We start from the raw sequence: 17,574 nt of genomic DNA, 5'->3' as shown, positions 1-17,574 counted from the left end.
TTTATTCTCCAATAGATCGGGCTTTAAGGGAGCTAGTTTGGGTCTTGTTCTATTATGATTGTATTCTAGATATAAGACAATCATCAAAATGAAGATGTATGTGTGCTGGGAGAGTGTGGATAAACAAAAAGATTTTAAAGCAGCTTTAAGTAAAGATTTAAAGGGCAACAGAGAGTTCTACTTTGGCGCCCTGGTGGGCATTAGTCTTGCTGGTCAATAAGACTTACTGTCTTTGCATATCAGAATAGCTTAAATGAAATGGTCTTCCTAAGCACTTGATTACCTTTAGATCATGGGCATTGGTAGAGAAGGCTGGTAGGCGGCAAGTGAGGACAGGGCACCAGAATGGTGCCTTCGTCTTTTTGTCCTCCTCTGGGCAGAGCCAGCCCGGCTGGTTCTCCTCCTCTGAAAAAAAAGAGAAACAGAAATTAGTATATGCACAAATAACCCTCCCTGCTCCTTAGTACTCGCATTCAATCAAGGAGAAACAAATCCTCTAGGAGCACCTAGATTAAGCAAAAATAGCCTTTCAAATACATCCAACCAATCAGAAAAGGGTTCCAAAGCACACCTAACCAGTCAGAAGGAACTTATTTCACCGTAACTATAACCAAGGCATTACAGATCACATATGGACTAAACATGAGCTTCACACATATAGAAAATGGGCACAAATATTATCATAAATTCAAGACTTCAATGTACCCATTTATTTGTTTTTATTTATTTAAGTTGCACCAAGACCAATATGGTGTCAGTGCATTATACATTGAACCAAAGAGATGGAAGTAAAGATAACCTCACTTACACAGAACCATGCGTAATTTAACACTAAACCATAGAGATGCGCAGTACAGCCAGTTAATTACAGATCCGTACTAAACAAATGCTGCCAAGCAGGAGAGACGATTTTAAACATACAAAACCAACCAAAATCCCTCTGGACATTCAGCCAATCAAAGAATGAACTCATGGCCCTTGCAGCTAATCTCACAACAGACCAAAGGTGCACACAACCAATCACAGGGTGACCATACATTGCATTTATTTAACCAAAGGAAGACCCAACAGCAGACACAATTATTCAGATAAACACCCAAAAGACTGTTTAACCAATAGGAATACCATCAATGATTAGTTCCATATCTGATTCCATATCGCATTTTTTCCTACAGATCTCCAACAGGACGTAATGTACACAGGATGATCCACGAAATTAAGTAAGGGACCACAGATTAAATCATCATCTTTGCCACAAGTAATCTAATGGCCGAGTGGCTGATCCTTGACACACAAAGAGAATTAGTCAACTCATGACTCAGTAAACCATTCTGACTCTGGGATCCTAATAGGAAGTAGCACAAAGCAGGGATTCACCTGGCGCTCCCTGTTCAAGCTTTGGCGGGACCTTCATCTAAAAAAGGATAGAGTTGTCATTATAATCATGGATATTTAAGATGCACACTATCCAAAGATATTTTGGAGATGAATAATCCTCCACAACTACTGTCAAAGCAGCTTTAACCATACTGTCAAGCTCTCTGTAGGAGCACCCTTGCCCCATTTGGAAATGGATGCAGTCTGTGTTTGCACCCCACGTTAGATGGCATACCTGGGCCATTCTGAAGCCTCTTTCAAAGAGGGCTCTCAGTAGTGCTGCAGGTGCACCATCATACATTCTTCTTCAGCCTCCGCTAATGCTTCACCATCTGCTACAAGGTGCTGGCATGTAGGCAAAGACATTCCCTCATTTGAGTGGGATCACAAACCTGTGCTGATGTATGTGGACAACACCAAATTTACATTGCACTGGTGATAACTTTGCATCAACTCAGTGGCTCCGCAGTATGAGGGAGCACAAAAATCTGCAGCCCCTTCTGCAAAACCAACATTTTGCAGGAGTGGAAAAGTGGGTGTTACTTCCATAGTGATGCCCCAGAACTCTCCCACCCAGAGTTTACAGTGCGAGCATGTAGCATAGCAGTTTTGACCTATTTATTCTGACTGAGATGAATATAGTTTTTTTTCCAATTGTTGATGATCACATATGTTTGTTATTCACTGGTCGCTAAGTGCACCAGCTTTGCAGTAATTAATGCGACTCTCAGAATTTAATAGCCTGCAGGAAATATACATATAAGACACCTTTAGTACAGAGTCACGTTGTTATTTGGTAGAGTGTCACTGGTATTTGTGCTGTTGTGCGGTGTGTCTGCCTCACGTTTAATTCTTTCCCTTAACTTCCCCTGACCATCCCTAATTTACTTTTACAGCTCCTTCACTTTGTCTGTAGTTAATAAGTTACCATCAAAGTAACAAGAAAATTACCTATATTGTAAGTATAACTTGGTATTAGTACTAAGACATTTTTAAATGATGAATGTATATTTATGTATTTTGCTTAATTTAGGGGTAAGGTGAGTATTACTGAATAAATTAGTTTATTTATGTGAATTCGAACACACATCATTAACATTTACAGTTAGGGTTAATGTTTTTTTTCAATAACTGAATGCAAATGAAATACAATGAAATGTGTTGAAGACAGCATAAGGTTAGGTTAAGCATTAGAGTTAGAATAAACATGATAGTTATTTAAATTGTATTTTAATAGGTCTAGTTGAAGAATTCGACAACATGTTAATTTCATTTTATTTAAATGAGTTAAGGATAAAATTAATATTTGTACAAGACTAATTAGATGAAGTAGGAATAGAAATATGATTCATTTTGCATAAAATAATTTATATTTGTATAAAACTATAGTTGAGGTTATATTTGCCATTATAATAAGGTATTATATAATTGTAATTGAATACAAAAATGTAATTTATTGAGTGGGTACAGACTAACATTGGGAATTTTAAAGTAATTATGTTAGAATTAATATTATTTTGACATTTAATACTAAGAATGGGAACAAAGTGATGGTATGGTCTAGTAAAGGGGTCATAAGGGTAATTTTGTTGTTTCAGATAGGTGGACAAGTAAATGTAGAAGGGAGAAAAGGGATGGAAAAGTAAAGTAGTAGAAGTAAAGACATTAAACAGGGGTCTTACAAAGGTCGGTCTGAAGTCCTAGAACATAAGTGTTGGACATGGCTCTCTTTAGGAAGAAATCCTGAAATATTTCGCTTTTTTCTCCCAGCCTATGCTGTCTGCCTGTACCGAACCGTAGGACCATTGTCTAGCAGCAGGGAAGTGAGCTCCCCGTCCTACCGAAGATAGGGTAAGGGGGTGGGGGCGAGGCTGGATCACCTACCTGATTGATAGGTGTACTTAATACCTGAGGCGGGAGCGTGCCGTCCTGGTTGCCAAGGGGATTTCTGGTGCATGTGCTGCCCCCGTTGGCAACTTTGTTGGCCATGTACGAGGTCTGACTGAGTAAGCCTGCAGGGCATGCGGGCACCTGCGCTCAGGATAGGAATCCTGGGAGGGGGCTAGACCTGAGTGGGTTCTACACCATCCCGGGACACCCCAATTGAGGAGCTGGTGGTCAGCGTGGAGCTGGACAGGCACCTCCTGAAGGATGTACCCAGGTAGTGGTGGACTGCCACAGGGGGATTAAGGTGGGACCCCTAACCAAAGGGTGCTGTCTGGATCCCAAGGTGGGACGCAGGTTTCCTCATACGGGGCCAGGGGTCACAAACCTTGGCCCCCTGTGTGGGCAGGGTGGAGATGCAGGCGTGGGTGCTCCTCGAGTGGGGAGACCACTGTGGCAATCATGGGTGGGACCAGCCATATTTGGACCCGGAGTGTGCCTCAGACCTGGAGGGCCGGGTAAAGTACGGGCCCACCACAGCCGCACTGTACCAGAAATATACCTGCGCTGGAGACCCCTCATGTGGCGCCGTATCCCAGAAGGTACCTAACCGCAGCTGGGCACAATACAATTCAAACACCTAGGAGCTCGGAGCACTTTCCCTCTGCCAGTGCAGGGTGAAGTTGCCCATGCCATTCATGCAAGTTAGAAACTGACACCGTAACCTGAACAGGTTTGAGTACCAAGTCAGGGCCAGGTATGGATGAGGGCTGGCCTCTGCTATAGTGGATCCTAATTAGTTTTAATGGTAATCAGGAGTTAGCTTAGCCTTCTGGCTTGCAGGCCTGTGCCACCGTCACCCAGTGACTTTTAACCTAATTAGCTTGCTCTGTTTTAGCACATTTATTTAATTAAGTCTTCCAAGATGGCTGCCATGTCTATAGTTAGGAAGATGTTTTAGTTTCATGTTATCAGTGCCACTCTGTAAAGGCGTCACTATCAGAGTCAAACATAAATGAGATACGTAGGTATTCACATTATGTACTTTTCCACTTTCGTGTGCCAGCAACATAATGCACCTTTTCAGGGAATTGTTTATATAATTGTCGCCCCAAGCATGCCTTCTTATCTATTGTTTGGGAACATACCTGCGTCAGGGAGCCTACCAGATCTGTATAAATACACCTCACGCAGACAAGATAATAAGAGGGATTCCTACCAGATGCCATTGACACTATCTATGCTACACATCGCCTTGATGCAAAGCCAAGTCTTCATGTCCCCAGGTAGTCTGATTCAGATACCTCTTTCCAAAGTAACGAGGGTTGAGGGGCTCTTCTCATCGAAATGGTACTGACAGATTAGGTTTAACACACCTAGCTCAATTTAAGTTAGAGATTAGGTTCATCATGCTAAGATATTAGGGTCTACACCACACCTGCTTTACATTTAATGTTACTGCAAGATGGTGGGGGTTCTTGTATTCATGACTCTTGTTTATACCATTCTGTTGCTTGCATCATTGCAGCCCATGCAATTTATCATAGATTGCATTCTTGTTATTAACACCTATTGAAAACTTTACTGCATCTCTTTAATTGTCTGTGTTTGATTGAGGCATGTTGCTCATGTGAGAAAAGGGTAATCTCCATTTAACCACGACCTCCCTGAGATATCGCACTCTTGAGTCCATGCGTACAGGCTGCCACAAATCACCTTTTACTGTTTGGGTTTTTGGTGAGGTACTGCTAGTGAGCCCGGAGGGTTGGACTGACAGTTGGGACTTGTTGTAGGATTGCATTAGTCATCAACAAACAAATGTTCTGTTATCCTTAAATCAGCAGTCTTGCCTAGAGCAAGAGTCAAACTACGACACTGCAACCCGAGTGTCCATGTCTATGACTGGGTGGGGTAGTTCCTATGTGGATGCTCATATGGCCAAAGTGACAACCACGTGCATATTTATGCACAAGTATTCATGATCGGAACAGAGCCTGAAGACTCAGGCAGAAAGAGGTGCAAGAGCACTGTGGTGGTAGCTGTAACTGAAGTGTTGCCTGCCTTGGCAGGTTGGTGCGTTCGCTCAGGCACAAGTGCCCGGTAAGTGCCCCAACACCCATGCATGTTCGCAGCGCCACTGACAGCTGCTCTACCCATACTGTGATATGGGATACCAAGGCTTATTAAGTCCAGTTGCAATAAGGGATTGCAGGGGTGCAGCCTCATACTCTTTGGTATCATTGGACTCAGGATGACAAACCTGAGCTATTGGTAATGGTAGCTTTGTCACCCCTGGCAAGGAGATGCCACTTTTAGGAAGTGGGCATTTCCAGGTGTTGGAACTGGTTCTGGTACCCCATAAATTAGGCTTCATTCCAAGGGTGCCAGGGGAAGTGCACATCTGTACATTCCCCAGATGACCGCTAGAAAACTTGAGTATCCAGAACAACAGATCCCTGCCCATTGGGGCCTGGTGAGATAGATGGGGGAGAGGATGTGACATTTAGCCTCCCCGAGCCAGAGCCTGGCACCCATAAAGATAAAGATCTGCATTCCAGGACCCCAGGGCAGACAAAGAAGAAATTTAGGGGAGACATCGGGGGTTCAGAGGAATACCCTTCGAACCACCCCCACTTCAAAGGCTTTATTTAGTATAAGTAGGGGTTTTCAATGTCTGCAACTTAGAGTACCACTGATGGATATGCGGGATCAGTGCGGCTGGACCGCTTCAGCGCACTGTTAGAGGAATCTGGGTGCCCAGGAGGATACCTGTCCAAGGAAGTGGATCCGTGCACCCTTTCAGATTAGAGACTGGCCTGAGGTTGATTGCCTGCTACTGTGTGGCATCCTAAAGTGGCCCTCCAAGGGCAGATTGGCTCACCCCTGTTCTCTGCGGAGGTCTCAGGGACATCAAAGTCCTCATGAGAGGGACCTACATCATGATTGGTACATCTGGAGAGTAGTGCCTTCTGATTGTGCATACATCTTGCCAGACTCCATCTGGACGGAGTGGTGTGTGTGTTTGTGGACCACAAACTAAGCCTGGAGGCCAGGCGCACCAGGTGCAGGGTAGCAATGTGCTGGTCGCATTACTGGTGTGTGGGGACCACTGCATCCAGAGACAGCTTCTGAAGAGAACAGATCACCGTTGAGCAACCCTGCTGGGGCCTCGTTGAGGTTGAGTGGGAGTACTTCTCTCGTGTGACCCTCAGGCTGCATGCTCACTGTGTGCTGTGCCTGTTCGTAGGATGGAATCTGCGGAGATTGTGTACAACCTGAGGAGTGGTTTACATGGCCTGGTATTGCAGGACAGAACTTGTGTCTAGTATGTTCGTCCAGAGAGTCCCGTACTGCTAAGATCATAGCGTATGGGGCAGAGTAAACCAAGTCCCAAGTGCAACCGGAAGGTCTGGTGCGGTTCAAGTCATCACGCACCAGACTAGTGCCTCCTGTCAAGGGGGGTGCAACACTAGGAGCTGGATGAAGAAACCTGGTGCCGACCAGAACCCCACAGTCATCGGGGGTATGGCACTAAGCACTTTCTATGTGGTAATCATAGCTGTCTGGGGCCACCGGAAATTCATGGGCACCAAACAGGGTGTCTTCAATTCAGAGACAGTGACCTGGTAACTTGTTGTTTGCAACCTGAAGTGTTGAGGGCTGGTCGAGTCAACATGCCCCTACGCCGCCTCTCCATTCCGGAGGTGCTGAACTTGGTTACTATTTGTAACTGGGAGCCTCCAAGTCTAACGCTTGCCCTGGTGCTCATCCCCTTGTGTTTTGCAGACCTCTGAGTGACTCTCTTATTGGAAGCCTGACAGTCTCCCCCTTATTCTTTATTGGCTGTTATCCTTCTGGTGCCCCACCACGACCCCGATGCCTGGGGAGTTGTGACTTAGTGGTGAGCAGATGGGTGCCCAGGGGAATGTTACTGTAATCTTTGGTGTTGTGGTGGGGCAAGGTTAAATGGAGACTGGTTGGCAGGTGGAGGGCCGGTTGGGATCCATTGGGTGTGCAAGCCTATGAGCATCCACTTGCCAGTTATCAGGGCATCACATTAAGGTGCCAGAAGTGAGTCCATATGAGAGTGTATGCGTGCATACCAGCGACAAATGATATCTGGGCCCTGTGTCTAGGTGCAGGGTGGATGTGATGGAGTGAGTCTGAGCACAAACAAGTGAGTGCTGGGGCATCACTGTGGTGTTGCTGGGTACTTGTGCTCTGCCAGGGAGTTCATAAGGTTGATATCACATTTTACTAATGCAGTTGAGGCCGTGGGTCCAGGTGGGAATGTGGCTTACTGAGAGATTCATTGTGCTGCTACTGTCAGTCCGGGGCACACCCTAGATTGGGTGGGCACCTTTTGGCAGTGCAGGAGGGAATAAATAGTTTCCTCAAATGTATATACAGTGATCAATGTTTAATGCAGTGAGGCTTTTTATTGTGCGTTGCGTGGGTCATTGAAACTCATGCCCAAACGTACATTGCATATTGTTGTGTGTAGTGTGTTCTTTGACGTTTACACTGAGATCACATTGTAATTGAGCTGTGTTAATATTGTGTGTGTGTCTGTTGAATACAATTTTTCTATACATAGAACCCCTTGAAGTCTCTTTTTGAGGGTTGTTTAGCTAGGGTGTTGTGGGGACGTGCTGTGTTGCTGCTTTACACATTGCTGCTGGTATAAACCTGACTGCTCCATGTCAAGCTCCCCAAGGGTGAGCACATGTTATCTAGCAGGAACTTGACCACCCTGGACATGAGTAGCACGTTCTGCCTGGCTGAGCTTACGCTTTAGGCAACCCAACCAAGCCACCTCCAACAATAGGCACCCAAGGAATACTTCAGTTCACTACTGCTAGGATCCCTGGTTTCTTACATTTGTTACCTATAAGTCACAGTTCAAAGCCCACTGAAATACAGGCAACATGCACATTTCAGAGTAAAGCGAACTAACCAATGGCAAAATGTAATTCTACTACATTGAATGTAGCTCTAAAGGAAACCAGACAGTGATGACAGATTTTCAGAACTCAAACACTTGATTTTGTGCCTGTGACAGAAATTTACATTGCAGAGAGTGAGGCATTCAAAACACAAACAAGATGGATCACTTAAGCTTATGGGGGCCTCTTCGATTTCGGGTAAGTGGCTTGGTTAAACGTTGAATTCTGATCTTTGTGCAACCAGCAAATTGCACAGGGAGTGGAACCATGAGTTTATACTCAGTTGCATCTGGGCAATAACGTCATTAGCATTTAACTTCTCAATCGCGCCAAACTTGTTATATAGACAACCCACCCTCTTGTTCTGGTTTATGTCCCTGCTCTTAGATCTAGAGTACAAGAAAAACAAGCATTTGCAATGCAATGGGTCTCGTGTACTGAAAAGTAAAACAGTTTCACATACGCGAGCCGACGGCCGCCATGAGAGCAAAGCAAACACACAAAAGGAAACAGAAGTTCTCTCGCAGTGAATCGTATCGGCAAAAGTGCAATTATCCATGTAACCGGCAAAAGTGCAAATATCCATGTAACAGGGTAGACGTCATGCAAAGAGCTCTACTACTGCCCGGCGAGATTGCGCTGCTTACGAAATAAAGAGAAAAAGTAGTGCAGAAACCATACAGAAAACTTGGAACCTCGCACCGGCCATTTTCAGTAGTTGGCCGGTCCGTTCGAGGCGGGCTAAACACCAGGAAAGGCATGACGTATGCATGTCTTTCACTAATTAAATCAAGCTAATTTTAAAAGGCAAGCCCACGAACCAACCAAACTGATGGGCTTGACAAAGGCGTGGTTAAAAGCCCATAGAGAGATTACACCAGGGACATGGCGCTTTGGGCTCGACCCTTAAAACACGAAAGGGCCAGCATTATAGTAGGCCTGAAAACAAATTAAATTATCCTAGCGCAATTAGCATAATTTGGGGAATTTCTATTACACTTGTTAAACAAAATTCCCAAAATAACAGCGCTTCACATAATCATGCAACGTTTGACATAAAAATTTACTATGAACTCATCTACTGAGAATTCTTGGGATCACCAGAATGCAAGCAGCAACCATCAACAGTGCTTTTTTGCATTTTTTTAAATGCATTCTTGTATCAAAAACTGATACATTTTGTGTACTTAAGTGTAATTTTGCATCATTTTACTAAAATTATGCATAATTACGCAGTAGCAAATTTCAGAAATTTCACACACGCCTAATTCTAAGCTTTCTGATTGGATAATCTTTTCTCATTGTTCCATATAGACTACTAATATCTGAGAATTCATGTGGCACCGACCACCACAGAACCCACCTGTTATGTAATGGAAGGGCTGAATGGTGAGGAATGTGTTCACTTTTGCAAATGCTCTATGTTGTCACGGACTAGATGGAAAGCTCGGGGATAATGAAACCCTCCAATGCCATACTTCTCTGCAGTCACTGAAAGTGGAATATGAATGATTCCACCTCCATGAAATAAGGGAAGTAATGCATTTTCGATTGAACAACAGATCTGCTGTGCTGAAAATCCAGAAGGGATTACAGACTCTGTTCAAACTAAGGAGCTCCCAGCTACAGCCTGTTGTCCACTAAGCCCCCAGTTGTTATCTTTGATACTTGTAGGACACTTCTATCCCAGTGAATAAATGCAGGCCCGCACTTGTCACTACAGCAAGTGCTCAACCTATCCAGGCCGAGCCTCTCCTATAGATTTCTGACTCTACCCATGTCCAAGACGGATAATGCAAAAAGCACCACAAATAGGCCACTCTTCCTTTTCTAACTCTGTATCGGATCCATCTATCGGCTGATTTTGCACTGCTTGGCCATGGTTTTTTACTTGCTTTACCGTGTAAGCCTGTTCAAACCTGAGTGACTTAGCCACAGCTGCTGAGTCAATGCCTAGATACACTCCAGAACTGGGAGCGCCTACCCCGCTGGAATCAGAGTATACCTTAGTGATAGTACTGCAAAATGTCTCCCTGTGGATCAGGTTTTTTCTGTTAAATCACATCTGAAAATTCTGCAAGTTTGACCATAAAGAAATTAAAATTTTCTCGCCTGTCACAAATATATATGTCACATATAGACCTGCTCAGTTATATGTTTACATATAGAGTAACTCTCCAAAATGTCTAAATCTCAGAACTCTTGGATCCATGTGAAAGAATATACAAAAATAAGAAAATTCATAGGGCCTTGACGTAGGTTACAGAAAATAATCACTTATGCAAGGGTAAGCGTACACACAAGTCAAAAGGTTCAGTCAGCAATCTATTCAAACATGATGCTATGGATTCTTGACCACATTTCTACTTAAAGACTTCTCAGTGATTCCCTTAAAGGTGACAACTCTCTCTAACATATCCAATATTTCAGATGCTTTTAAAGACCTACCTCACCTTGGGGCTTTCCCTTGGTGTGGTTGGAAACCTAAAAGATTCTGGTGACAATCTATGGCTCTTGTATTCACTGAGCCCAGTGACAGCACGTGTCTATGGCTAGGGCTTTTAATCTGTGAAATCAGGCCATGTCGATGATAGTCTTGCTTAGAAATATGATTTGACTGTTTCATCATCGGAGCCTATCCATTTTCAGAAAAAGGTGAATACACAGTTGACATTTCAAATGAAGTTTGGCTGCCTTAAGACTTACCAAGTTGCAGTGTTCTTTCTATATTTGTGCAAAGGACACAGTTGAAATTGAAGGCCAAATTTATAGATATATGACCACCAGCAACACAATCTAACCTAGGTGTCATCTTCAACAGGATCGTTATGGTCTCCATGGCGTGAGAAATTACAGCTGGCCAAACTTCAGTATTTGTGCACCTGGAAAAGTTAACTTCCTTCCTTGATTTGCAAATGTTGTCTGAAATCTGGCGCAAATATTGACCAGGGTACTATAAATTACAGCAAGATAACAAGGTTGAGTTCCAAACCAACAGCACTGATCACAGTCTAACTCTAGTCATGAATCGAATTAGAGTAACCCAAGATAAATACCTATAGAAACAACACAGCTTTATATGATACTGTACTTGATAGAGTCAAAAATGAGTTATAGAGACATTAAGCATGGGACTAACTATACATGTGTCTCTTTGTTCCATCAAAACTCTTTTCCTGCACCATATCAATTAGTTATAGAGTTAAATTGTGAAAATACCATTAAATACTAGCATATTCTGTTGGTGCCAAAATGGGCATAAAGGTTCCAACATTAGAATACTGGCATATTGGGACCTCCATTCAAGACAATGAAGTAGCTCAGGTCCTATAATGGATTGTATAAGCCTTCCACTCCAACATTCCGTAGTTTGTCTTTCTGTTTCTTCCTTTTTAATTTAGAACATTACATCCTCAGTGGGTAGAACAGTCTAATAGCCTTAGAGCCATTTTGCTTCAGTCTATACCAGTTGTTAAAGGTCCCACATTATAGGCCCTCGCAGGTTCAGGGCCTTTAAAACACCGTATAGCCCTTGGCAGCATACTATAAGGCTATAATATTCTTAGTTAGAATCATTTGTACCACTGTGATAATGATACCAGTGGACACAGAAAGGGAGTTATTCGAAAAGGTCTGCTGTTTTGCAAAGTGTGAAAGTAGATTAAATTCAAAGAAGCCATTTACATCAACCACTTTCATTTTGTTGGGGGAAGGAACTGAAAACAGGGATAAATCTTTGGATATAAGGAATGCCATATGCAGTAAAGTCCTGAAGCTATTGATCAACAAGCTCAATCCCATCTTGGTCTGCCTTGGGAAGACTGAGTGTGAAAAATGTACCAGTCCCTAAGACTTTGACAAAAGAAGACCAATCGGCTCTGAAAAACAAAGTTATTCATTGGCTATGGAAGTGCGTTGGGTGGTCGCTTGATTTTGCATGCAAAATTCTAATAGTCTGAAGATCTCCCTGGGTTGGCCCTGGAAAAAGTGAGCAGGGTCTGTGTAATTATTATTTTTCAGTCACCCATCACAGTCAACTGCCTATTAAGGCTTTTCTGCAATTGGCACCAAGCACTTGGTGTTATTCAGGTATTACCATTAGGATAATTTTAAAGGGCAGAGGTGTTTTCTTTAAGATCTGGGAAAGACAAGGAGTTCCACCTGAAGGATGTGAATCCATTATACAACGTGGAGGTTCAGAACTCTTTTGAAGCCCTTGCTTCAGCTAATTTGAGCGAAGAAGTACAGGCCCCTGATAGTATGGTCACAAATGGGCAAGACAGGCAGGTTGGGCCTTCAGAAAGGGACTCTTCAAAGCTCTATACTGGTCCATAGTTCAGTTCGAGGAGGGGGGGCAGAGAGGGCTGAGAGTAGTGTCTTGGAACATTGCTGGTGTTCATTCCAAACTTTAAATCCAGATTGGCTCTCAGTTATCAGCAATAAAGATATTGTACTATTGCAAGAGACTCGGGGCTTGAGAACTTTAGTATAAATGGTTTCTATGCTGTGTGCAGAGCCACCACTCCCTCTTGTGCGGGTAGAGCCAAGGAAGGATTAGCTATTTTGTGCTCAGCTAAATTAAGTCTATCTACCTGAATATTATATTTTAGGCCTAATTACTAGATACTATTATTGTAGATCTCTTATTGTTTTGATGTTGTCCTGATTAATCTGTACAACAACATTTTTGACTCACGTGTGAGCACTTTAATTGATGACTTGGACGGTGACTAGCGAGTTTTCAGGGTAGCTATAATAAGGAGACACTAATAGTATAGACGGGGGATTGCAACAAGAGGCTGTGCAGAAAGAGGGATCCCTCTTCCTGTAGCATGGAGATAATGGATGGGGAGGAGCTCACACATTTCCAGCACACCCCTTTTGGGGAGGCCCTGAATAGATTGATGATTATTAGATCCCTGGCATTTGCTAAAGAATACAAACAACATTGGGAGCCCCTTTAACCCCCAACATGTAATAGTGCTTTTAAGGGCAGCGAGACTGTTTTTCTTATGGTGTCCCAGGATTTAGTTAAACTAACATTAGATTACAATTATCTGTTTCCTGTATTAGTGACCACAACCTTCTAACTGTAATGTTGGATTTTCATGTTTTGGAGGTGGAGGGGCATCAGGAGAGTCTGGCTCCTTTTCACTTGTGCTATAAGGGCAGTAGGATTAGATGGGAGAGAGTGGAAAGGGAGGTCTTCCTGTGCAAGCTTGTGAATGAAAACAAAGAAGCTATATCAGTGCTTATACTAGAGGGGGAGCCACCTGAGAACATCTCCAATGCTCTCGGCATTATATGCAGCAGTGGGGACAAGTGGCTGAGGCAGAACAAAACCCCTAAACGTCTGTGACCTATAGGCTGGTTTAATCATGCCTGTACTTCAGCCTTTAAGAAGTTGAAAGCAGCCCTTTTCACCAAACCATGCTCCAAACGTGATGTTCTGAGTGCTAGAAGAAATTATAAATCTACCCTGGCTGCTTCGAGATCTGAGCTAAGGGCTGAAGTGTAGGAGGAGTTGAAAAGAGCCTCTAACTCAAAGGGCTCTGTGCTATTCTGTAAGGTTGTTAATCTGCCTTTTTTCCTCCGGGTATGAGAAGCCCTCACTGGACACTGTTATTCCAGTGGATATATGGGTGGATCACTATGATATTATTTTTAATCCAAGTATTACGGAGAATATTTTGGATAATGAAGAGGTAGTATCCAGTAACCTGGAGTTGCACTTTAACCTTAGTGAACCCCTTTCAGTAAAGGATGTAATCACTCCTTAACCAGAGTCCTGTGGGGAAAGCTCCTAGACTCGAAAGAGCCCCTTTAGATCTTTCTAAGTACAGCATTGCACTTTGGACACCAATTTCTGCTATTGTTTATTAAGCTTTTATTAGAGGAAAGCCGATTTTGTCTGGTAAGGAAGTGGTAGGTGTCCCCATTTTTAATAAAGTGAACAGACACTCACCTTGCTGTTACCACCCGATTTGCCTTCCTGAAAGCTCCCATAAAATACTGGGTAGAATTATAGCAGCTAAATTGGAGGGCTGGTTGGAGGAAAATCAAGCTCTGTCTTAAGTCCAATTTGGGTTTCGCCCCGGGGTGGGCACAGTTGTGCAATGCCTCAATCTTCAACTGGTCACAAGCAAGTATGTCGGGGCGAGGAAAGGTTCCATTCACCTAGCGTTTATGGACCTCTCCTCTGCCTTTGACACGGTCAACAGATCCAAGATTAAAGCAGGGGAAGATATGCCCATGGTGAAGTCCAGTGCCCTCCCAGTTTTATTGTACATCTTACTCTCCAGAACAACAAATGGATTACAACTCCTTAGATGCTTTTTTATAATTTTCTGGCGAAGGGGGGTTGATTTTAGAACTAACCTCAGCAAACGTTGGCTATGAGCGCTGAACCAAAAAATATTAAAATCAGAACATTTTATTTGGGACAAAAAATCTGTAGGGTCAAAACATTTAAGTATGTAGGCATTTCTCTGGATCATAATTTAAATTGGCACACCCTTTTTAACAGCACAGCAGCTCAATGTCAAATGCCAAAGAGCTGTAGAGTTGGTCTTCACTTTTGAACGCCAGCTAGGACACAAGCCACTGCATGAAATGATCTGTATCTACAAAAGTAAGTACACCGATGTGGCAACCTGTGATGCAGGTGTTTGGGGGCAGGGCCAGCTTTAGGACTGGTGGCGCCCTGTGCGACAGTTTATTGTGGTGGCCCCCACCCCATGACCTCCTCCTCGGTTTCACTCACTACCACCAGCAAATGTGCCCCTCATCTCTCCATCGCTCCCCTTTTACATACATTCATGTGTTTTAAAGCACAGGTAAAGACTGGCTTTACTAATCCACTGAGCTAGCCACATAAAATATTGGGGCATATTTAAGAGCCCCTAACGGCATTTTAACGCTACATTAGCATCATATTTTTTACGTTAATGTGGCATTATAAGGCCAAAAGCGCTGTGCCATATTTACAAAGTGGCGCAATGCATGCGTTGCGCCGCTTTGTATCCCTTTATGTTACATTATGCCTGCACCAGCATAATGTATGCAAAGGTGGCAAAAAATTGCGTTTTCATTTTTTTCTGGCACTTTTAACGCCTGCTCAGAGCAGGCGTTAAAAGGATGCGTCTGTTAGTTACAATGGGCCTCTGGGTGCTTTGCAGGGTTAACATCAAAAATGTTTACGCTAATCCTGCAAAGCGCAGGACTAGCGACAAAAATTCTGAAAATAGTCCCTTAACTACCGCCATGTTGCACCATATTTTAAATACAGCGCACACATGGTGGCCTTAGGGGAGCGCTAAGGGGCGCAAGAAAAGTGGTGCAGGGGCATATTCAAGAGCCCCTAGTGCCATTCTAACGCCACATTATAGTCATTTTTTTACACATTTTTAATGTGGCATTAGAAGGCCAAAAACGCTCTGCCATATTTACAAAGAGGCGCAATGCATGCATTGTGCCCCTTTGTAACCCTTTACGCTATATTATGCCTGCGCCAGGCATAATGTATCCAAAGGGCGCATCCCCCGTTAGGAGGGGGGGGGCAAAGAAATGACGCAAAGAAATCTGTCAGATTTCTTTGCGTCATTTTTTCCCGGCACTTTTAATGCCTGCTCCCAGCAGGCATTAAAAGGAGGCTTCCATTGGTTACAATGGGCCTCTGGATGCTTTGCAAGATTAGCGTGAAAAATGTTGACGCTAATCCTGCAAAGCGCCGGACTAGCGTAAAAAATTCTGACGCTAGTCCCCTAACTACCACCAGGGTGCGCCGTATTTTAAATATGACACACACATAGTGGCATTGGGGGAAGTAAGGGGTGCAAGAAAAGTGGTGCTGCACTGTATGCAGCGCCACTTTTCTTAAATATGCCCCATAGTTCTGTTTTTGTAGCAGGCATATTAACCCTCTATGCTACTTTATGTTGGTCCCTCTAGGCAAAACTTCGATCTCTCTTTCTAACAGGAACATAAATCACAATTTAATTGTTTCTTGAAGGCTAAACGCACAAGGAACGTTTCAGTAGGTGCATTTAAATCTCAAGTTTCGTAAGTAATTGCTAAACACAGTGCTCCCCTGAGGTCAGCACCCGGTGTACCCCTCATTTATGTGTCATTCTGACGTGGATTTTTCCCCCCATGGAGGAGACGGTTAAAATGGGCCCCCTACTACTTTGGATTATAATCTGGCATAAATTGGGAGGCTCACTTTCAAAAGGTGTATTGTAAAATTGACTTCCAGGATTATGCTCTGGCGATCCCGTGGATTAACTATATTAAAGAGGGATAAAGAGATTTAGGTCTCCCAGAGATATTTTGTAATCTGATTATAATAAGCGTGATGCAGTGGCTTGGGTGAAAGAGGTGTTCAGAGAACCCTTCAGCAGGCAAATTTTGGCAAACTTGGTATTAGTACTAATTACAATCTGATTGAAACATCGCTGGGCAGTGAATTTTATTCACCATCAATTTTTAACACCAATTGTAGTTTTTATTTTACGAGGTTTTGCTTTAACTCATTTAACTCATTACACTTAATAGTGGCCTTTCCCAAGCATGTCTGCCGGAACACAATATTGCCAACTTGTCCTTGCGATAATACCTCAAAACAAAGCACTATGTTTTTTTGTCATTTATACTCCCATCCCTGGAAGTGCTTTTTGACCCCAATTGTACGTTTGTCCAAGATTAGATCCCACAGACAGGAGTTTATCTTATTGCAAAAACTGTGTAATTTAGAATATTGTGTTGCAGTGGCCAACTTTGTTCGTTGTGCGATGAGAATTAGAAATAGATATGGGGGCCTTGTAATGAATTATGCCCAATGAATGTGGCTGCCTTTGTATGGGGCTGTGACTTCTTTTAATACTTTTTTTTAATCTCTTTTTATGCTTGTTATTCTCATTTGTGAACTTTTTTAATCTGTGCTTTTATGGGTTTCATTAGACTAATAAAGATGATTTGACTCTTGATTAGGCCTGGGCAGAGTTCGTGGAGTTCGACTCCTCGGAATTCCACTGAGTTAAAAAAAAAAAACTCAATAGAATTCCATGGAGGCGGAGTACTGTGACCTGTGGAGCACTAACCAGGGTCAGGACTGGTCAGCCAGGCCCGACCCTACTTTGCGCTTCCGAGATCGAGCACATACAGGAGGGGGCCTTGGCAGTAAAAACTGCCATTTCAGGCTTCTTGTGCACTGGCCTGTCTGCACAAGAGGCTTTCGCTGCCTATGGCCCTGCCCTGAATTCAGGCCAGGGCCTGAATGGCAGTGAAAGCTGCCAGGTATTCACACAGGACAGATTGTTTGTGCACCAGTTTGCACAAACAACGACCTAAAAAAAGAGGAGGGGAGAGT

The 17,574-nt window shown here is 43.4% G+C and overlaps 1 protein-coding gene across 11 annotated transcripts in view; it reads right to left on the bottom strand.

Annotated features, from left to right (window-relative positions):
- The window catches only part of ARHGEF10L (Rho guanine nucleotide exchange factor 10 like), a 552,090-nt gene that overhangs the window by 100,486 nt on the left and 434,030 nt on the right, over positions 1–17,574 (bottom strand). For all 11 annotated transcript variants that reach the window (XM_069240675.1, XM_069240678.1, XM_069240680.1 and 8 more), the window contains one exon: positions 284–405. In XM_069240675.1, coding sequence (XP_069096776.1) covers positions 284–405 — 122 coding nt within the window. The remainder of the gene's footprint in view (positions 1–283; positions 406–17,574) is intronic.

The sequence above is a fragment of the Pleurodeles waltl genome, chromosome 6, assembly GCF_031143425.1.
Source record: "Pleurodeles waltl isolate 20211129_DDA chromosome 6, aPleWal1.hap1.20221129, whole genome shotgun sequence".
Classification (NCBI taxonomy): Eukaryota; Metazoa; Chordata; class Amphibia; order Caudata; family Salamandridae; genus Pleurodeles; species Pleurodeles waltl.
This window is presented reverse-complemented; position numbering and strand designations above follow the sequence as displayed.